At 38.5% G+C, this 23,191-nt stretch overlaps 1 protein-coding gene across 1 annotated transcript in view; it reads right to left on the bottom strand.

The window, feature by feature from the left end:
- HMGA2 (high mobility group AT-hook 2) overlaps nt 1–23,191 on the bottom strand; it is a 149,656-nt gene that overhangs the window by 117,941 nt on the left and 8,524 nt on the right. The window contains exon 3 of the mRNA XM_002687648.6: nt 17,593–17,643. Within this exon, the coding sequence (XP_002687694.2) occupies nt 17,593–17,643 (51 nt within the window). The remainder of the gene's footprint in view (nt 1–17,592; nt 17,644–23,191) is intronic.

A 23,191-nucleotide genomic window follows, 5' to 3' on the forward strand; every position in this document is an offset into this window, starting at 1 on the left:
CTTAGACTCTCGAGTCATTTAAGTAATCAACAGGGATATTTAACCAAATTCCACTCTCTAGTACCCAAACTTAAGCACATTCCGTTCCGTAATTAAACCTGACACCAAATTGAATTGAGGTAACAAAACAAAAAGATGAATCCAAATACAAATATGGGGAAAAGCTTTTGATTAACTACAAACTCTTAACTGTATATTCGATAGATTTAAACAATGAAACCAACAAAACATGTAAATATTTACTTAAATGTGGCTATCTCCTCTACTGCCCAGGTTCCCTCTAACTTCCAAGGTCACTTAGATTCTGAGCAGTCCCAGAAGTCCTAAAGTTCTCTTCTTACTCAGATGTGTTTGACCACACTGTTCTTCCATTCGGAGCTTCGAAGTGGCTATCTTAAGTCTCAGAATCCTCTCCATAATTGTCCATCGCTGCAGAGATCTCTGCTGCTCATTTCCCCCCTCCTGGGTCATGTCATCTCTTTATTACACCTGGCCCTGTCTTTATGCACCTAACTCTGCTTATTAATTCAGCCTCTCTGTACACAAACTCAAGCCCTGTAATGTTGGAACTGTTTTAATATGTGTCTGTCATACATCTTTGAAAGTTGTCAGTTTTAGCCTTCCAACCCTAAGAGCTGATGAAAGTGGAAACAGAAAAAGAGTAAATGTCCTGTAATTGCTCTGCAGGATAAGGGTGAGGCTGAGTTCAGAGACCTATGTTTTAAAAGTTACATAAGTAACAAGACCAATTTCTTTCACCCTATTGTAAAGTATTAAATTTCTTACTTGCTGATTACACTTACGGCTATCATTTTATGATTGTGTGGTGCTTGGTGACTCATAAATGACTTTTTTAATCCTCACTCCAATCCAGTGAGGAAGGTAGAGAAGATAGAATTATCATCCCCATCTTACATATGGGCAAATGGACTCAAGGATGTTAAGTGACTTGTCCAAGGTCATACAGCTAGAAATTCATTAAGTTGGAAAAGAAGTCTGAGAGGCTTTTCATTGCAGACCTTGCTCTACTACCATACCATCTGAAGTCTTGTTTAGAACCATGGTTGTGTGTGTGCATGCTTAGTCATGTCTGCCCATGTCTATCTCTTTGTGACCCCAAGGTCTACAGCCTGCCAGGCTTCTCTGTCCATGGAATTTTTCAGGCAAGAAATACTGGAGGGGGTTGCCATTACCTCCTCCAGAGCATCTTCCCAACAAGGCATCAAAGCCCCCACTCCTGTGTCTCTTGCATTGGCAGGCAGATTCTTTACCACCAAGCCACCTGATCACCAGAACCATGATCAATGGGTTGGAAAAAAGAACACTGTCAGAAAGACCCGGGAATGTTATTACGCAAAATGAAAAAGCTGACAATAAAATTTTACAGATTTTAACAATAACAATACAAGATACCACATTTTGAGGCTTTACCAGGAATCGGACATGTTAGCTAAAACTGCAAGAGAAGGATGATCAGCCTCACTTTACAAAAGAAGAAATTCAGGATCAGAGAGGTAACAACGGCCTAAGGTTAGTAAGAGATAAGACCCAGACTCAAACCCAAATCTGTTAGGACCCAACGTGTGCACACTTTCTGCTACTCCAAGTAGGAAGGTTTATTTTGAAAAAGGACATACCAGATGTTCTCTATCACCATTAGGAACAAGACAAGAGGAAATGAACTGAAAACCGTATAAGGAGAAATTTAGGTTGAACGTCTTAAGACCTTCCTGTCACAGGCGGAGTGATTAAACTTGCACGCCATTACCAAGGGTCCTCAAGAAATCTCCTTTCTAGATGGCTTTTTCACATACGTAAGTTCTCCCAAAGAGACTTTCATGACTGTAAGGAAATCAGTCTAAACATTTTCTCAAAAAATTCATGAGAAGATAAAACCATAAAATAGGACACCTAAACTTTCACGCAGATTCAAAAAGCTGTGTTTGCCTTATGGATATAAAACGTCAGCTTCTCACATGGGGGTCTAAAATCTTATCATAACATATTACTTAAAACAATAGCAAATAGTGCTGAATACACACCATATTTTAATAATCTCAGGCAGAAAATTCTTTATTCATTAAAAAAAAAATTGTCAGTCACAAGGGAATTCTTCATACTGTGACCATGTATGGCCAAGTTCTCTCACACTATACAATCTATATATTAATATGATGTATGCAATTAATAGGAAACCATGTGTTGCCAAAGAGTATGATATGAATGAGTTCTCTGTGAATACTAAGGAATCCTTGAGAAGTTTTGACAATGCAAGTAAGGTAACAGATATTTTGTTTCTATAATTTCTAAAAAGGGTCCCAATTGATCAACACTGAGATTAGGGATTTAACAGCAAAGCAGACTGGTTATGCATTAGACAAAGTTGCCATTTTTCTGCTTATAATATTATAGAGTTCAAACAATTCTGTGTAGCTCATCAGCTGCCTGAATATCATGCAAACAATACACAAAATCCTAAGCCTGGCTGATTCATTGGTCAATTTTAATGCCTACAAAAGAAGTAGATTACCACTGGAGGAAGAGCATGACCAAATAAAAATACAGACTCAATAAATCATTGTTTTGGTTTGATAGCCTGGAAATGAGCACTCTAAATGGCAAATCCAAATGGAAAGTCAGTAAACTCTATACCACTTCTCTGAAAAGAATTATAGGGATGTGAATTAGGGTAGGGAATGAGTTCATTTTCATCCAATCCATATGGACAATATATGGTCCAAAGATAAGAAAGGAGATGGAAGGATGTAAAAATTAAACATAACCTACTCCTAGAAGAGAAACGGAAAGTTGAGTAAGAGCGCAGGAGAATGAAATGTTATGGGATTTCATAAGTGGTACGAAAAGTCCAGTGGTATGAGAAGCACTACTCACCAAATGCCAGTCTCTCAAGAGAATGGGGGGGCCACAGAGATGGTCATTTGTACTTGCAGTTCCACCCCAGATCTACCAACTGAGAGTGAGCCAGGTCTGCAAATTATGCTTCATCAAAAGGCATTAGGGAATTTGTGTGTGTGTGCTCAGCCGTGTCTGATTCTTTGCAACCCTGCAGACTGTAGCTCACCAGGCTCCTCTTTCCATGGGATTTCCTAGGCAAGATAGTGGAGTGGGTTACCATTTTCTACTCCAGGGTATCTTCCCGACCCAGGGATGGAACCTAAGTTTCTTCTGTCCCCTGTATTGGTGGGTGGATTCTTTACTACTATGCCACCTGGGAAGTCCATTAGGGAATTTAAAGACCATTAAAGTTGGGCCATCTGAGAGGACAATGGCAGGAAAGAAAATGTATTTTCTTACTGAGATTCTGTAATGAAGAAATTAGATTCTGGGATCAACTTCAGACACACACTGGGGGATATACGTCTTCTCTGATGGCAGAATCATTTGAAACAGAGAATGATAAAAGACTGCAAAACAAATGGTATTTGATATAGAATAGTATCAGCTATAATCTTTACAATTCCCTGCTCCTCCATACCTCCCTGGGTGTTGGTGCTTCCTGCAATAGGGTGCTCCCTCAAGACTGAAAATATTTGGATTGTCTAGAAACTTGGCCGACCTGCACTTCCTTTATTGGTAATGTTAATGCTTAAACTTCTAAGTTATGTGATATTGCTACCTATGTTATTCCAACTGTGAAGTCCTTATGCCCACGGTGATGTAAACCTAGGGCATTAGATTTCCCCCCAGTGAATCCCTAGCTATAAACCCCACTGCTATATGTGTCACTTTAAGTGCTTCAAAACAGCCTTAAAAGAATTCAAAGAAACAGTTATCAACTGATTCTCCTCATCTTTATTTGCAGGTTAGTACTAAAAATCAGGAGGGAAGGAAATGGGAGACAGACAATGAAAATGAGTTCATGTAGAAAAAAAATCCGAAACTATCTTTGAAAATTATCTTGTGACGTTTTGCCAATAAAGCTCTTTTCTGTTTTTCTGATGATCCAAAGCTGTGACAAAAAATTCTTTTAAGGTAGAGTGCCAGAGTCTATTTTGGAAAGCAGAATGCTATTTCCAGGGGTGAGCGAATGGAAACATTAATATAGAGCAAGGCGTTCAAAGTCTGCATTGGGCCTGGCTGATAGTGGCTCACAGCGTACTTCTTAAGTGGAAAGGCATAGGCTGGAATTCAAAATCATGATAAACACTGCTTTGATGCCTACAGGTTGTACTTTTAACCCTTGTGTGGGCTCTCCAAAAATACAAATCCTCTGATTAAAGAAGGAACTCAATTCAGATCCACACTTATTACTGGAAACAAAAACTGAAAGGCCATGCTTTATGCACACTAATGAAATACTATCATTCTGTTCACCAGACATTTATTCAGTCTTGCTATGGACCTGAAACTATACTAACATCTATGCTTATGATCTATTGAGTGCTTGTCTCTTGACGAATACAAATTTTTGAAGGCTTCTCATTTAATTCTTACGAAACAATCCTAAGGGATGAGAACTATTATTAACCTCTGTTTTGCACCCAGGGAGACTGGGCTGGTGACAATGAGCAACTTGCCTTGATAAGCTGATAAGGGAACCAGGCAGTCTGAGCTCTTAATCACTTTGCTGAATTCCTTCCTATGTCCTAGGTGCTGAGGGTAAAAAGATAACTACAATGTGCTCGCTACCCTCCCAGAGCTAATTTTTAAATACAAATGGTAGCACGATTCTGAAACATTAAAATATATAATCAAGTCTTTTACCACCTAGTGATCTTTAAATTATTTGATAAATATAAATTAAATTCTTTTTGCAAGAACAAAGAGAGAAAACTAGATGAATGTATGCTAGAATGGCAGCTCAAGAGGATTACTCTGGTCTTTCTGTTTCCCTTTCTCATTTTCTTTTTGGAGCCTGTATCTGACTATTTAATACCTATCTTTTTATTGTTGTTGTTTAGTTTGTAAGTCGTGTCTGACTTTTTTGCGACCCCATGGACTGAAGCCTGCCAGGCTCCTCTGTCCATGGGATTTCCCAGGCAAGAATACTGAAGTGGGCTGTCATTTTCTTTTCCAGGGAATCCTCCCAACCCACAGACTGAACCCGAGTCTCCTTGCAATAGCACGTGAATTCTTTACCACTGAGCCACCAGGGAAGCCCACCTAATTATTTTAAGTCTAACTTAACTACATATAGGCTTCTCAGCTATTAGCTTCTCAGCTAATCCCACTCCAGTATTCTTTTCTGGAAAATCCCATGGACAGAGGAGCCTGGAGACTACAGTCCAAGGGGTCGTAAAGAGTCAGACATGACTGAGCACACATGTAACTAAATATAATTGAACTATTTTAATAAATCATACATCTGACATTAGCCTGGATATGTGCTGTGGTGATAATGAGAATATAACTCTGAGCCCACCAGTACAACTAATTCACAAATTATATATATATATATATATATATAGTTAAATTCAAAGCAACATAATCACTTCTATGGAAGGTCTCTTTAATTTGAAAGAGCTCAAAATATTTGAAACCTGGGCTTTCATTTACCCGCACGACATCTGAAGCACAGAGCAGTGATCTAATGAGCTGGCATCAGGTTTCCTATTTGGTTGCGAGCACCCCAAAGGCAGCCTCCACCGATTTTGTTAGCCTCTACATTCCCAGGACCTAGCACAAGCCCTGATCCATAATATTGCCAGAAGACTTTGTTAGACAAACGGAAAGTCATAAAGTCAACAGGTCTCAGAACTGAAGCCCTAGAGTTTAAATGGTCAAGCCAAGAAAGACAAAAGCAAACAAACAAGTGAACCAAAGTGTTTAAGTTTCTTCTCTATTCACACTGTTTGTCTTACATGCTGAGCCTTCTGCACAATATTATGTTCAAAGAGACACTCGAAGTGCATTTTTTGGCTTAATACAGTGAAACCACAGCACAATGTGACGACATGGCTTCCCCTGGTCATAGAGGTAGGGTGAGCTCTATGATCTTCTAACACCCCAACAGGGTGCCTGCTGCTTCATAAGGCAGTCTCCATTTGCCAGAATTTAAACAACTGTCATTTCCCAACCTGCCTCTAATCCAAGACTGCACTCAGCAGGTGGTGCTAGTGGTAAAGAACCTGCCTGCCAATGCAAGAGACGTAACAGACACAGGTTCGATTCCTGAGTCGGGAAGATCCCCTGGAGAAGGAAATGGCAACCCGCTCCAGTATTCTTGTCTGAGAAACCCCATGGAGAGAGGAGCCTGGCGGGATTCAGTCCATACGGTCGCAAAATCCAAGAGTAGACAGTGCAATTCCTCTGTCTTTGAACAGGGACAAAGCCTTGCTAAACCAAGCCTGATCTGCAGCCACTCATCAGTACTAAGGAAAAACAAAAAAAGAGACTTCACTTCCAACAGCATTCTGAAAAAGATATTTTACTTCGAAAATTATAAGAACGAAAATTACAAAGTTTTATAAATGTATTATAAGAATGAATAATGAATAAAAAATAAATTTCAATGTCATAGCTGCACTGAATTTACCCCTGAGGACAGGGTTTGGGGGTGGCTTGGATGTATCAAATCGACAGGTAATCTGAAAACCCTATGTCTGTCATTACTCCCAGCCTCCTTCCCTCCAAGCCTTTTACCAGAGTTGAACCCTGTTCCCAGGCCTGCCCTGCATCTGGTGGAGGCGCTAATGAGCAGTGAAATGGCCAAAGGGCAGGCAGCAGAGGGGAGCAGGAAAAAACACCCCAAAAAAGGGAACAGGAGGCTGAACCTTCTACAAAATCAACAATCAGTCCCTGGATAATAGTGCTGGTAGTAGTAATAAAGGTTTTTATATTTTGCAACTCAAAATGCTTGACAGTCATTAATTATGGATAGACCATTCCTAGTTAAATGGGAGAAAAAGGATTGAGTACATTGAGCAACCTGCCCAAAGGTACATAGCTCATGAAAACCATCTTTACCTATGTCCAGAAAAGAAACAGTAGGTTTGATTAAATACCACTAGACTGACATTTTGCCAAAAATAGTGAAATATTTGTGTCAAGTATGGAAGAGTTTAGAATCAAGAACTCCTTGGTTAAAAAAAAAAAAAAACCAACCCTGAAAAACAGATTCCACTCTTTAACAGAGAACAAAAACATTCTCTTGACATATGGAGTAATATTTTTACCTATATCTTACCTTGTTGAAAATATATATATGGCATGTTAGTGTCATTTATACATGACAGGAGGGTTTCCAGTGTTTTAGAAATATTTACTGCCATCCATAAAAACTCAGATTTGGGGAAACATAAGTAAATAAGTGTATGATAGTAGAGATAAAGTCTTTAATACATTTACTGTCATATAAAATGATCACTGAATTTCATAGCACCTGCCATTTAATTAGAGTGAAACTGAGATAACTACCTTGGCCAAGATTTCACTGATCTGATTATTTGGGTGGAGAAATGGGACATTTATTTTAACTGCCTCCTGTCTATAATCTGCCACTCAGCCACAAGTGGATAACATATTCTTCCTGGATCATAGTTTAATAAAACCGCATGACCGCTGTGGTAGAATCATTTGAGCAGTGGACCCAAAGGTCAATGTCTGAATAATCCTGAATGGTCAGCGGCTGGTAGAAGCCAGTCATGCCAAAATGAACTGGATGACCAAGAAGAGCTAGTTATCAATCTCTTTGTTAAAAATATCATTAACTGAAAAATTAAGAACAGGACTTCAGTACTGAAACAAGCAAAAAAGAGACTGGATCAGAATACTAATGATCAAATTCAATTCTTCCATTCTGAGCATGATTTATTTATTAGTGTTTTCATTATTTCTGGAGAAGGAAATGGCAATCCACTCCAGTACCATTGCCTGGAAAATCCCATGGACAGAAGAGCCTGGTAGGCTACCGTCCATGGGGTCGCAAAGAGTCGGACACGACTGAGCGACTTCATTCATAAAAAACCACATGGCCACTGTGGTAGAATCATTTGAGCAGTGGACCCGAAGGTCAATGTCTGAATAATCCTGAATGGTCAGCATCTGGTAGAAGCCAGTCATGCCAAAATGAACTGGATGACCAAGAAGAGCTAGTTATCAATCTCTTTGTTAAAAATATCATTAACTGAAAAATTAAGAACAGGACTTCAATACTGAAACAAGCAAAAAAGAGACTGGATCAGAATACTAATGATCAAATCCAATTCTTCCATTCTGAGCATGATTTATTTATTAGTGTTTTCATTATTTAATCTTGTAATTTAAAATAAGCATTTTAGGGAATTTTGCAATAAGTTATTTAAAAAGAAAGTTATATACACAATGGAGTATTACTCAGCCATTAAAAAGAATACATTTGAATCAGTTCTAATGAGGTGGATGAAACTGGAGCCTATTATACAGAGTGAAGTAAGCCAGAAGGAAAAACATAAATACAGTATACTAACGCATATATATGGAATTTAGAAAGATGGTAACAATAACCCGGTGTACGAGACAGCAAGGGAGACACTGATGTATAGAACGGTCTTATGGACTCTGTGGGAGAGGGAGAGGGTAGGAAGATTTGGGAGAATGGCAATGAAACATGTAAAATATCATGTAGGAAACGAGTTGCCAGTCCAGGTTCGATGCACGATGCTGGATGCTTGGGGCTGGTGCACTGGGACGGCCCAGAGGGATGGTATGGGGAGGGAGGAGGGAGGAGGGTTCGGGATGGGGAACACATGTATACCTGTGGCGGATTCATTTTGATATTTGGCAAAACTAATACAATTATGTAAAGTTTAAAAATAAAATAAAATTAGAAAAAAAACAAAAAAACAACAACAACAAAAAAGAAAGTTAATTTAAATCACTTTGCCCCACAGAGTTCTGTTATGGTTTGCCAAAAAAAACTAAACTCCAATTTTATTACAAAATACTGCAAAGAAGGTAGTTTCAGAAAATATAGTTTACCAATACTGAACACCTTATAAGCATCAGAAAATTTGTATTATAATTATTGAGCATATGTCAAAAACTCATGTGTTTTAGAGGAAGCATCTCTAGGTTTTTAAAGCATGTTGTTTTTACATGTTCAAATGAAAAATGGTTTTATCTTCACGTACTCCATTAATAGATGGTTTTTGATGTTCTATCAAAGTCATTTCTTTCCCTCAGTAAAATGTTACAATTATTTGCAATATGCATTATTGGATATTTCTTTCTAATCATAGAAGAAATATTTTCAGTTTAAACAAGCAAGTATTAAATTACAAGTGGCTAAAAGTTTAAAAAAAAGTAAGAAACATCTGGAGGGAAAAAATAATGGAAATGAAAACCCAATGTTTTCAACAGTAGATTTCCAGGTTCTTCAATACATCAATGCTTGGAATATTTAGAAGAAACCCAAAGAGTTTCAATCAGTCTAGTTGTAATAGGTTTTACTCTGATTTAGTTCCTCCCACTTGATTTTAAAATCATAATTTAAGTTTCTAGATTTCTACAAACTCAGAAAAACAAAACCTCTTGCCACCTATCTAGAATGTTTGACTAACAAATGAAATTACATCACTTTCTCGTGATTACAAGTTCTTTTATAAAAGAAAGACAACTGTCTCTCAAAAGAGATGGAATGGAAATGCATATTTTTAAATCAACATACCGCACACCCCATTACCAAAAGAAGAGAATCAGCAATCTGAGAAAACAGCTGGGGTTTGTTAGTAACTTTCTAGTGACCAATTGAAGTTAAGCTTCAGCATCTGGTACTTGGGTCAATTTCTAGGTCAATTTCAGTATCTCCAGAATGATTTTTTTTTTCCCTTTACAAACCATTAATTCATATTGGGGAGTATTTCCCTCCCGTTGTTAATTTCCTTTCTCATAAAGATACTCTGAAAACAAAACACCTAAAAACATCCCTGGTTCCCACTGATTTATTCTTTATTATTTTGTCCTTGCTTCTTTTCCTCCAGAAGCACTAGCTGCTTCACAAAGCAACATCTGGATGGAGCATTTCATACACAAGGTTAACATCTTTATTATTGCCATGTATTCTTGAGCCTTAGCTCCACTCTCTAAAACTTTTGCCAAATATTTTCCATCAGTAAATCAATTGTGTGATGGGCTCCTTTCTAAGGCCAAAATGAAGAAATACAAATAAACACGAAATGCCTAGTTTCACCTGGCAAAAGGATTGACTAACAGATACCTAAATAGGTTCTAAGAAGCCAGAACAGCTCTGCATGTGCCTATTGAGGCAAACAGCAGAAATTCTACTTTCTGAATTGATGAACAACATATGACATCAAACCTCTAGATTAGCAGGCTTATAAGCTGCAATTTAAATTATTTTCCCTAACTATAAGTAGATTTAAAATGTAATTTAGTATTATTTATAAGCTATTCTTAAACTTGATGATATTCAGCAGCTATATTAAAGACACCACAAAGGGTCCCTGGTGAGTTTGATACATAATTGTCACCTCAGTCCATGTGTAACTATAGGCAGCTATAAGTAATTAGGGTTTAGGCTGTCTGTAATATCTACATGAAAGTGTAGAGTGGAATTAATTATAATGTTGAACATTTATTGAGTACTTACTATATGCCAGACCTTCTATTAAGCCCTTTACATCAAGACCCTATTTAATCCTCACACAACTCTATAAGAAATGTACCACTCTTGCAATCTTTTTAAAGAGGAGGAAACTGGACCTTTCAAACTGAAAACAGAACTACTATATGACCCAGCAATCCCACTCCTGGGTATTTTTCAAAAATATAAAAAATAAATGAAAACACTAATTCAAAAAGATACATGTACCCCAATGTTCACAGCAGCATTATTTATAATAGTCAAGATATGGAAGCAACCTAAGTGCCCATCAACAGACAAATGGATTAAGATGTGTGATATATATAAAATGATGGAATATTACTCAGCCCTAAAATAGAAAGAAAATTTTGCAGGTTATTGCATTAAGTGGAATAGGGAAAGAGACAAAAGACAAACACTGTATGATATCACTTACACGTGGAATCTAAAAAATAAAACTAGTGATTGTAACAAAAAAGAATTAGACCAATACACATAGAGAATAGGGGCTCCTAGTGGGGAGAAGGTACGCGGGAGGGGCCAAAGAAAGGTAGGTGATTAAGAGGGGCAAAATACTGTGACTAAAACAACCTACAGAGATAGACAGTACAACACAGGGAATACAGCCAATATTTTATGATAACTGTAAGTGAAATATAATCTTTAAAAATTGTGAATCAGCATGTTATATACCTGAAACAATGACCTAAAATTAAATAATCTTTTAAATTAGAAGATTAGTTAATCACATATTTAAAATAATCTTTAAAGTGTTTTTTAAAAGGTCATGTAATTTGCTCCAAATTCCAGTGAATCAAGTGATGGACCAGAATTTGAACCCAAGCCACCTGAATCCAAATCCTGAGCTCCTGGCTCAAGAGACCAGTAGAAAAGTCAGGTCCCACTTCTCTCTCCTTCCTTTACCTCTCACTTCCTCCATACCCAAAAGATGTGAAAGTCCGAAACAGCTCATCAGAATAATGGATCTGAAATCTGATTCAAACTTACAAAAAAAAAAAGAAGGCAAAGGGGAATAAAATAAACAGAATAAGTGAGCTTAAACAAAGTCTAGCTAGTTGTCACTGGATTAGTCAACACTCCATCCCCTAAAGAGCCAAGACTGGCACAAATTCTGCTTCTACAGCCACGTACTTTCGGTTAATCGACTTTGGAGTAACCTACCAAGTACTGATTCCAATCATATTGGATGAGAGGGTTACACTGTACATATCTTCTTCCAGGCCTGTTACAGGACACTATAAAATGTACAAGATTTCTTTTTAAAAGCAAAAGAACTTTTAAAACAAAACAAATGAGGAGAATAAAAGGGGAGCAATTTGTCTTTTAGGTCCTGTACCTAGTAAATCCTGTCAGTTCAAAAACATAGCTCTAATACAGGGAAATCAGTGAATGACACTGTTGGAAAAAATTGAGCTTACTATAAAGTACAAGGCTTATTTCCTATGGAAAATGCAATAATTTATTTCTTTAGTACAAGCTCTCCAGTAAAGAATGCCCTTGAACTCAATGCCTTGCTGTGACCGGCCATGCACACTCTACCCAACAGAATATATATGAGCAAAGAGGAAACACGCTGTCAAGAAAAAAAAATACACAATTTCCTTCTATTTCCTTTTCTAAGTAGAACAACTCTTCTTTGGGGAACAAATCAGGGTCTTGTAACAATTCACTACACAATATTTTCCATTCTCACAGCCAGTAAAAATCAGAAACCAGGAAGGGTCAATGAGGATGGCCCAATTATTCCCAGAAAGGCAGGGGCTTTTGTGGTGGGCACTTCACATGGGGTCCTTATCCAGCCTGAATATCAGGTGCCTGGAATCCAGATCTCCCTCAAATAAGCAAGAATCCATTGAGAAAATAAAAACATGTAGGTCCTTTAATTATTACATATTTTATTCCAGCTTGGCTGAAACACTGGCTGTGTGAGAATGAGTAGTGGGAAATAAAGGCATAAAGGGAGGTGGGTATAGACTGTGGGGACTTCAAAGAGCTAGGGAAGGTTGTAATCAGTTCAGTGGCCAGCTCTGGATCCAGGGGGAGTTTCCATGAAGATCAGTGATGTGAGTATACCCTATGCAGGTTAACTGGAAAACACAGGAGAGCCGAAGGTAGAAAAGGTAGGAAGGCCACTCAAGAGGCAGGATATGGAACTTAAGAGTCCATCGACAGATGAGTGCCTGAAGGAGACGTGGTAGACACAGACAATGGAATATTATTCAGCCAGAGAAAGAAGTCCTGCTATCTGTATGGATGGACCTTGAATACATTAATGCTAAGTGAAGAAAGTCTGATATTGTTTGTGTGGAATCCAAAAATGCTAAATTTATCAAAGGCAGCAGAACAGTGGTTGCCAGGGGCTGGGAGAAGGTACAGGGGTAATGAGGAAATATTGGTCAAAGGGTGCAAACATCCAGTAATAAGTTCAGGAGATTTAGCGTTGTGATTAGAGTTCACAGTACAGTATTATGGGCTTCCCTGGTGGCTCAATGAGAAAGAACCCACCTGCTAATGCAGGAGATGCTGGTTCGACCCCTGGGTTGGGAAGATCCCCTGGAGAAGGAAATGGCAACCCACTCCAGTATTCTTGCCTGGAGAATCCCCATGGACAGAGGAGCCTGGAGGGCTACTGTCCATGAGGTGAGAAAAGAGTCAGATAAGACTGAGCAACTAAATAACAACAATGACAATATAGTATTATATACTTGAAAGTTGCTAAGAGAATAGATCTTAGACGTTCTTACCACAAAAAAAGAAATGGTAATTATGTAAGAGGATGGAGGTGTTAACTAATGCCACTGGGGTAATTATTTTGCAAAAGATAAGTCAAATTAACATGCTGTATTCCTTAAACTTACAAAAGGTCAAGTGTCAATTGTTGTTGTTCAGTTGCTCAGTCTTGTCTGACTCTTTGCTACCCCATAAACAGCAGCACACCAGGCTTGCTTCCCTGTCCTGTACATATTTTATTCCATAAAATATGTTTTGTTTATTCCTGTACCATATTTTATATATCTCTTGGAGTCTGCTCAAACTCATGTCCATTGAGTCTGTGATGCCATCCAAATATCTCATAATCCTCTGTGGTCCCCATTTCCTCCTGCCTTCAATCTCTCCCAGCATCAGGGTCTTTTCTAGTGAGTTACCTCTTTGCATCAGGTGGCCAAAGTATTGGAGATTCAGCTTTAGCACCAGTCCTTCCAATAAATATTCAGGGTTGATTTCACTTAGGATTGACTGGTTTGATCTCCTTTCTGTCCATAGGATTCTCAAGAGTCTTTTCCAGCACCACAGTTTGAAAGCATCAATTATATCTAAATAAAGCTGGGTTAGGGCTTTATTTAGATAGAAGCTTGTTGTATTTGCTTACAATGCATTTCATTTCGGGAGAAGGCAATGGCAACCCACTCCAGTGCTCTTGCCTGGAAAGTCCCATGGACGGAGGAGCCTGGTGGGCTGCCGCCTATGGGGTCGCACAGAGTCATACACGACTGAAGTGACTTAGCAGCAGCGGCATTTCATTTCATTTTAGCAACATTAATCTCATTATTTCAAACAACTTATCTATTTCCTATCTTGTTGCCTATAAGAAAGTTTATACAGGTTTTCCTTATTGATGAGTTCAATCGGATATATTCCATTGATGCCATTTTAGTTCTGATGCTTAGAAAAAGGAGAAACCTATATTCTCCTTGCTATAGCCAAGGCATCTTTTTGAAACACAATCTGGTCATTTCACCTCCATGAGCAAAATCATTCAAGCAAATAAATAAAATGTATATGATTTTTTAAACCCTTCCTTAACTTGGTGAGCAAAGTTTCCATCTACCTGTCCAGTCTCATCTCCCACCTGCACCCTTTGATCCCTCTGACCCAGTCACACTGGCTTTTCATCCCTATTCAATGTATTCCCTCCAGCCACAGGGCCTTTGCAAGTATTACTTCTTTTGTCTAAGGTATATTTCAGCTGGTTAGTCACTACAGATCCCCAAGACCACAGCCAAGGATCACCTCAGAAAAGTGTTTACTGGTCTCCCTGATAGCGATCACATCGTCACTGCAAGCCCTGAGAGCACCCTTCTTGCTCCTTCCCAGCACTGAACACAGATGGGAAAGTTACAGTTGTGTGCATAACTTTTCAACTAATCACATCTTCCTCCATCAGGGACAGAGTCTGTTGTTCTTACCATTGCATCCCCTGGAAGAAAGTCAGCGAATACTTGTTGAATGAAAGAAAAAATAAAAAATAAAACAGCAGATCTATATTTGGTGTGTATGCCAACACCAGCTTACTCAATAGTGTGCTCACTAGTGTAATGGAATAGCACTTTTTGACATCTAGGTAAAAAAAGGCTTGGGATTTCCTGGGTGGTCTGGTGGTAAAGACTTTGCCTTCCAATGCAGGGGGTGTGGGTTCGATCCCTAGATGGGAAACTAAGATCCCACATGCCTTGTGGCCAAAAAACCAAAACTTAAAAACAGAAGCAATATTGTTACAAATTCAGTAAGACTCTAAAAATGGTCCATATCCAAAAAAAAAAAAAAAAAATCTTAAAAGGAAAAAAGAGGCCTTGCTTGCAGCTTTCTCCTCACTGGGGAGAACATGGAAGGCCAGAGTGCATGCTAGAAGATTGACTACCTACCCTGAGACCACCAAGGTGCAAAGGCTATGTGTGTGGATGCTCCAGAGGACACTCTCAGACGCATCCAGACTTTAAGCCAATCCTGCAAAAGCACCAGCCCTGTGAGTGAAGATACTTCCAGATTCTGCCCCAAGCATGAAAGGTACCCCCGCCTGCCCCACACACACATCCAGAGTCTCTTGAATCCTCCCAGCTGAAGCCCCAGACATCCTGAATTAGAAACAAGCCTTTCTGTTTCTGTTGTGCCCTATCCATATTCCTGACACAAAGAATCCATGAGAGTTTTGTTTTTTTTCCTTTCTACATTATTAAGTTTTGGGGTGGTTGATGAAACAGTAATAGGTAACTGGAACCATATGTCTAACAAGAGAGGTAATAAACCCACTGGTTATGGAGCCCACACCTGGAATATGATACTAAGTTCTGGGTGACATATTACAAGAGACAAAGAAAACAAGCACACTCAGAGGAGAATAAGAATGTTTCTTTATGGGGAAGAGCTAAAAGGTTTAGAGATATTCAAACCAGGAAAGAGAACAAAGAGTATATATGTTAATTGCCTTCAACTATCTGAGGAGCAATCACAAGTAAAAGTAACAACAATTACTCTGTATATTCCTAGGAGGGAGGCCTAGCAACAGTGAATGGAAGTTACAGGGAGTCAGATGGAAGTATTTTCTAATGTCCAGAGCTTTCCAGGAAAGAAGAGGCAGCCTTAAGAGGACATGAGTTTCTTAACATAAAAAGTAATCAAGCAGAGTCTAGATGATCACCACCTGGTGGGTTGGTTTGGAGAGAATTCATATCTGGACCAGAAGGTTCTGAATGAAATGCTCTTACTTTAAGTCTACCCTGCAACACTGAGATGTTTTTAATCTAAAGATCATCCCCATTTCCTTGTGCTAAGAAATCTAATCCTAATACATGTTGAGCAGAGGGGAAAAAAATACAAGAAGATGAATAAACTGAATGAAAGGCAATACCAAAGTATAAATAGAAAGGGATGCAGAATTCTTGATGGGAGAGGAATGGCAAACTAATAGGAAAATGCAATCCAGCAGAGCAGCAAAGGAACTTTGGAAAAAGATGAAGCATGAAGACGGAACCACAGAAGAGAGAAAAGGAAGGCTAAAGATCCCATCATAGATGATCCTGGGTAGGGAAGATGCCTTCATCTTTCTTGAGAAATGGTTTTATTCATTTTGAGACTTGTCTCCTCTGTCACTGGGAAAGACAGACCAGAAGAGCATGGTAATGTAGCAGTATAAACAACAAGTTTCAAGTGGTAAAATTAGCAAAGCCATCCCATGTGGCTTAACCAGTAAAGAATCTGCCTGCTAATGCAGGAGACACGATTTCAACCCCTGGGTCAAGAACAGAGTTGTCATTTAGAATGACATCACTCCAAACGAGGGCTTCCCTGGTGGCTCAACAGTAAAGAATGCAGGAGACCTGGGTTCTATCTAAAATCCCATGAACAGAGGAGCCTGGCGAGTTATAGTCCATGGAGTCGCAAAGCATTGAACACAGCTTAGCGACTGAGCATGCACTTTCAGCAACCAGTGAATTTCTGACCTCAGAAAGAGTCAGGATCTGTGTGCCTATGCAGTCAAGTAAGCTTGCATGGAAGCCACTGTCAGTATGTAAAAATGACCACTAAGGGAAGCAAGAAAATCTGGAGATTAAAACCTGGTTTCCTAACAAAGGCAATGTGAAGAGGAAAACACAAACCACCTAGAAAATGAGATATGTCCAAAGCCAAGTCATCCAGGAAATAGTAACAATAAGAAATGAAAAGAAAGAGGTAAAAAGTTATCTCAGACACACATTTCATCTGAATTTTATCACCATTTGTAATCAACTTCCAACATTTCATAAAACCCTTTAACCTTAGTTACTCAACCCACGGAACAAGTCATCTCATTGTTACTGCATTTGAAGGAAGAGTGGAGACTCTTTTCATGTTGATAAGAGGTAGAAAAAGGAGACACTCCCAGGAAAGAAAAGTGTTTTGAGTAAACTCCTGGAGCCTGAGGGTAAGGAATGGTGGTAATCTGCCTTAACCCTTTCAAAGATTCATCAAACCAGAAGTTAGAAATTAATGTAATTGATAAAATGAAATTTACTGTACAATGCAGGGAGCTCAAATCTGGTGCTCTGTGATAACCTAGAGGGGTGGGATGGGGTGGGAGGTGGGAGGGAGCTTCAGGAGGGAGGGAACATGTATATAGATAAGGTTGATTCATGTTATGGTAGAAATCAACACAATATTATAAAGCAATTATTCTCCAATTGAAAATAAATAAATTAACAACAACAACAACAACAAAAACCCAGAAATTTTTCATTACAAAAAAAGGACACAAATTTTATCTTATTACTCACCCATTTCCTAGGTCTGCCTCTTGGCCGTTTTTCTCCAGTGGCTTCTGCTTTCTGCAAAATGAAAAAGGAAGTCATATCATTTCCTACCTGACATTTCTTGTAAGTGCTGCACCAAGGACCCATTCCAAGTAAGAATGTTCTGGTTTGCAGACGAGGAATTGACATTGCTTTAACAATCTCAGTCTTCCTGAAGGCTCATCTTCTTCATTTTTCATTCCATGATGCAAAGAGAGATCTAGGCAACCCTCACCCTAATAGACTCCTGGAATGATCTCTGAAATGCATGAAAATGCTTTTAAAAGGCCATTTTGCAGTAGTTTCCTGGTGGTCTAGTGGTTGGGACTCCAGGCTTTCACTGCCTGGGCCTGGGTTCAATCCCTGGTAAGACACAACAAAAGATCAAGAGAACAAGGATGGAACAAGACAGAGATCCCATAAGTTGCATGGTGCAGGCCCCGCCCCCCCCCCCCAAAGAAAGCCATTTTATCCTTATTTCTGACTGTAATAAAAACAGGAATTCCCATATATCCATAATTATGTAAAGTAAGATTTTTAAAAAATGTTTCTTAAATGATTTTCTTTCCATAGCCAAACTAAAATTATGAAAATTAGCACTATATATTACTGCACAATTTACAAAGTGCACTGTTAATCAGAAGCAAATCTAAATGTGAGTGAAAATATATAGGCTTCCAAATCAAAGAAACAAATATTAGCACACCTCTACATAGTTCATTTCCTATTCTTTGCCTCAAACAATCACCTATCAGTTCACCCAAATCCGAGAAAGCAAAATAAGCTGGCAGAAATCATCAATGTTTATCTCTGAGATAGAAACTAGGGATGCTAAAAATAATAATTAATAAAGAATGTATATTATTAACAATTTCATACTCAACATAGACCTGACATGAATATATTTCTAACTCCCTTGAGAGTTTGTTTCATTGCTTTGCTTCACAGAAGATTTTTCTGGTATCACAGCTATTTCTTCCCTTTGAGTAAGATTTTAATACCATAAAGTAATTTCTCTGTTTATCACCCCCTACTGTAATCCCCAAATTCACCAACACACACCATCATACACTCCTATAAAAATACGTTTACAATTTTCATTTCCAGAGCAAAAAAAACTTAGTACATACTCTTCTGTGTATGAGAATCTTCTCAAGGCTCTATAAACACCAAAATACAGGGAACCTGAGCCAGGATAACTTGTTTTACATTTTACTTCTGTCACCTGCGTCAGCAGACAGTGTATTTGGTACAATGATACTACAATTTCCTATTGTATAGTATCTGTCTACACTGTCGGATGACTCTCTCCTCAATCAGCCTGGTAAAAACAGATGGAGGTAGATGATAGATACAAAGATCCACAGATACATAGGCAAAGTAAGACTTCTACATCACAAGATTTTTCACCAAATCGTCTTGACCTGGCATTAATCTAACAGGTTCCGTGAATTATCCGAAACTTCGTCTGATTATAATCCTAGTGCATATTTATCAAGTATTTTAAGTACCCTAGGCACTGGGCCAAGTCATTCGCATGTGTTACTTTAATCTTTACAACAGCTGTGTAGGCAGCTATTGTTATTTTTCTTATTTTGCAATAAGCAATTAAGTCTTAAATAGACAAGGTGAATAATCCAGTTTGCACACGAAGCAGATTTGAACCCAGTTCTGCTGGACTCTAAAGTCCAGACTCTTATTCTCCTAACAATGCTACCTTCCTTTAGCATTCATATATTTGCTACTATAAAAAGACATCTTAGTTAACTGAAATTATCACTGATTCAGCTCCAGCTAAGCATCAGATTTGGGCACTCTGAATCACAGTAGTAGGGGTTACTACTTTGAATGGTTCCACAAAGGAATCATTTCTTCTCAGGGATTGGTAGCCTTGTCTTAACCTTCAGTCAGAAGGGCATGAGTTAAGTGAAAACTAGAAGTGCCCAGCAAATCACATCTTCTTTCTGAGTGTTGTCTCCAAGAGAGAGAGAGGAACACAGACCACACTCTGGAAAGCTAAGGCTCAAATCTCTGCTCTGCCATGTTGGCTTTACGACTTTGGGCAGGTCCCTGAAAACCTTAATTTGGGTTCAGGTGTGAAATGGAGATAATGCCTCCAGTGAGAAGTGATGTGGCCGCCATAAAGGAGGTGTTCAATAAATGTTCTTTCACTTCTAATGCAATCGAACTCTTAAAGGGAAAGTTTCCCTTCAAGTTAGTCCAATCTCATAGAAGGTTCAGTCAACGCAAATATTCCATTACACCCATCTGTCACCTTAAGAATGAAGCTTTTAAGAAACCCTCTGGTTGGTACATTGTGAGTTATAGGAGTACAAAATTCCCTAATACAGAAGCAGTGTCTGATTTAATCTTTAGGAGTGACTGTAAGATTGCACAGTTTACTCAGTAGTAAATTATACAAACATGGAAGATAGAAATCCTTTTTAATGGGCCTGGGGATGGTAGGTGTGGTTGAGAACAGGAGTCTGCTTGAGATCTTAAAGGCTAATGGCACGTCTATGCTAGGCTTTTCTGTATGGTGGTTATGCTCCCAGATCCATGATGTGATCGGGAGTACCTAAAATCTGTTGAAGAGGGCTGTTTTCTAAAAGAGGGTTGTTTCACTACATTTCAGAGTTAGAGAAAGCAAATCTCTCATAGAGCGAGAAAGCCCAGCAAAGGAGAAGACTTTAAACCGAGCTTCCCATTTACAAAAAGTCTCTTCAAAAATAAAATTTGCACCATTAACTGAAGGGCAAAGTATCCTGATTATCACTTGAACTTGTTAAAAGTGAACTTGCTCCTTGGTCTTGGGGCCAGTATTACATGTAAGCTGAAACCCTCTTCTGAGACGACATCTAGAAGAAGCACATTAGCTGTGCTGTGTGGCAGCGATCTGGGAGGTTTTCATTGTTCCTTAAAACCCACATTATTTAATCATTCTGATCAAACTTCACAAAGCCTGTAAAACCAGTTAGGATTTTCATTTGTAAACCAGCATAGATCCAGGAATTTTACATATTGGAAAACACTGGCTTTAACATTTTTTTTCCTGTGTTTAATGCTCTTCAGGATATTATTTTTCAATAGAAAACAAACAAAACATTTCGGAGGCCTGTTTTGTTTTTAATATAACAACATATGCAATACTGTGGAAGCGTATATTTGGTTTTCCTTTGCCAGACTGGAATTTGGTTCCACGCTACAAACCCATGTATAATTCAGACAATAACTTACTCTAAATACTTAACTGCTTATCTCAGGGTGGGTGAGTAGGGAGAGACGGTGGGAATTCTGCATTTGTAAGAACTGAATTTCAGACTATTATCAGCACCGTTACATTAACATTTCCAACTGTCATTATTTTAGAAACGTTATTCGGTCTTGACTTGTCTTCATTCATATTTTTGCCTTTTTAAAGAAGTTCAGATTCAGAACTGTAGATTCATGAGGGTTGGGAAGAATTTTAAGTAGGAAATGTAATTATTTCTGCCCCTAAGAAGTTCTGGTACTCCAGGCTCTTAAATGTATTAGCACTAAAAAATTAATTAAGAAAGGAAACTCATCTAGCAAATAGAACTCTTGAACTTGGAAAGGGTTATAGCATTAGTGTTTGGTGCATAAGATGTGCTCACTCCATATTTATTGCATGAAGGAAGGACGGAAAATCACTCTGGTATTTATATCACCTGTGTGTCGTTTCCCTCTTGCCATCAGAATCTACAGCTTGGGAGGGCTTTAGAAGACATTTCATCCAGCCCCTTCATTTAACAAATAAAAAAACTTCTGGCTGTGCCATGATCTTCAAAGGTACAGCCTTCTGGTTTACTTGGGGGCCAGAAATTTGTGAGGATGGGTTGCAGTGGGCCCACACTTCCAATCCCTTTATAAGCTTGTATAGAACTGCCCAGCAAAGGTTTCTCAAAACCTAACTTCCAACCTCTCTTTCTGGTTATTGGAGAAAACATAATCTACCTTGTAGCAAATATTTCACAAGGTATTTGACAGCACATAATATGGAACGATCCTAAGTTTTAAGAACTGGATTTGAACTCAAATCCAGATGCTCCCATTTAGGACAGCTGAACGTTAGACATGTCACAGTCCACGTCTCTGAATCAGTTTTCTCATTTGTGGAATGAAGACCACAAAGCCTACATCAGAAGATTAACAGAGCTAAGGTACATGTAAGATAAGGCTGATAAAAGTTAAAGCACTAGGTAGAAAAGTGTGAGTTGCTCAGTCGTGTCCAACGCTGCGACCCTGTGGACTGTAGCTGCCAGGCTCCTCTATCATGGGATTCTCCAGGCAAGAATACTAGAGTAGGTAAACCAGTGTAATTTCTTAATTCCCTCCATATTTTAAAATGTTACTCTTAAAAAAAATACCTCCCTGGGGGTCCAGTTTTAAGACCCTGTGCTCCAACTGCAGGGAGCACAGGTTCAATTTTTGGTGAGGAACTAAGATCAAGATCTCACACACCCAAATGAAAGGCCAAAAAGTAGAAAACAACAACAACAACAAGACCACCCTCCCAATTCTGTAAGTTTTCAAAGAAATGAGTGATTTTCTGAGCATTGTCTTACTTATGTAGGGCAGCTATTACTAACCCCCCAACCTGGCGATTAAGCAATCTATCCATGTGTTTAAGTGGTGGAATTGAGACCTCATCTGATTTTAAGGCAATAAAAGGTCTGTTCTTCTGGGAGACAGTCCCATATAAAGTAGCCATGGGGAAATGTAGGGCTTTCCTGGTGGCTCAGATGGTAAAGAATCTGTCTGCAATGCAGGAGGACCCAGGTTTGATCCCTGGGGGAAATTATATTAAAAAAAAAACAAACGTCCAGGGTGAAAATCAAATGAGTAGTTAAGACTAAAATATTTCTGAGTTTCCTATAAAGACATAGGCAAAAGCTGAGACTGGGAACCAAGAGCAATATCTACTTCTGACTTCTGGGTCAAATTTAGATAGCTATTAATCTTTTTGTTATTCTAAATGCTCACAGCATACTGTGATAAATGCATGGAAGTCAAAATGCCCCTACTCTAAATCAGTCAGCAAGTCTATACACAAACACACAAAAGAGCCAGAGAAACGATCAGCTTAGTGGTACCCTGCTTTGTTTTCATGTATTTTTACAAATATATGTATATATGACTAAGACCGACAGACTTAAGAGCAAATGGAGCCACCTAAAAAAGTATAGAAAGTCACATTTATTTCTTTTCGTAGTTCTTTCAAAAACACAGTGTAAATCAATGTGCTTGGTAATCAAAATCCACTGAACTGACTGTCACACTAAATGATAAGTAATTCTCACTTAACTTTTATGCTAATCTAGTTTCGATGAGTTTCCAAACTGTACGTGCAACCATTTTCAGTCTTTAAAAAAAATTACAATCTTTCCATCAGGACATATTTTCGAAGAGGAAATAAAAGTGAATTCTATCATCCATTGTAGTTCATGCTCATTTTCCCCAAGGAAGTCCTTGTTGTCAACTCCCATGTCATTATTTACACATGCCTGTCTTCACTTATACAAATACAAAATTAAAGCCAAGGCCAAAATGACAGGAAAAGCTA

This window comes from Bos taurus, chromosome 5 (assembly GCF_002263795.3).
Source record: "Bos taurus isolate L1 Dominette 01449 registration number 42190680 breed Hereford chromosome 5, ARS-UCD2.0, whole genome shotgun sequence".
Taxonomy (NCBI): Eukaryota; Metazoa; Chordata; class Mammalia; order Artiodactyla; family Bovidae; genus Bos; species Bos taurus.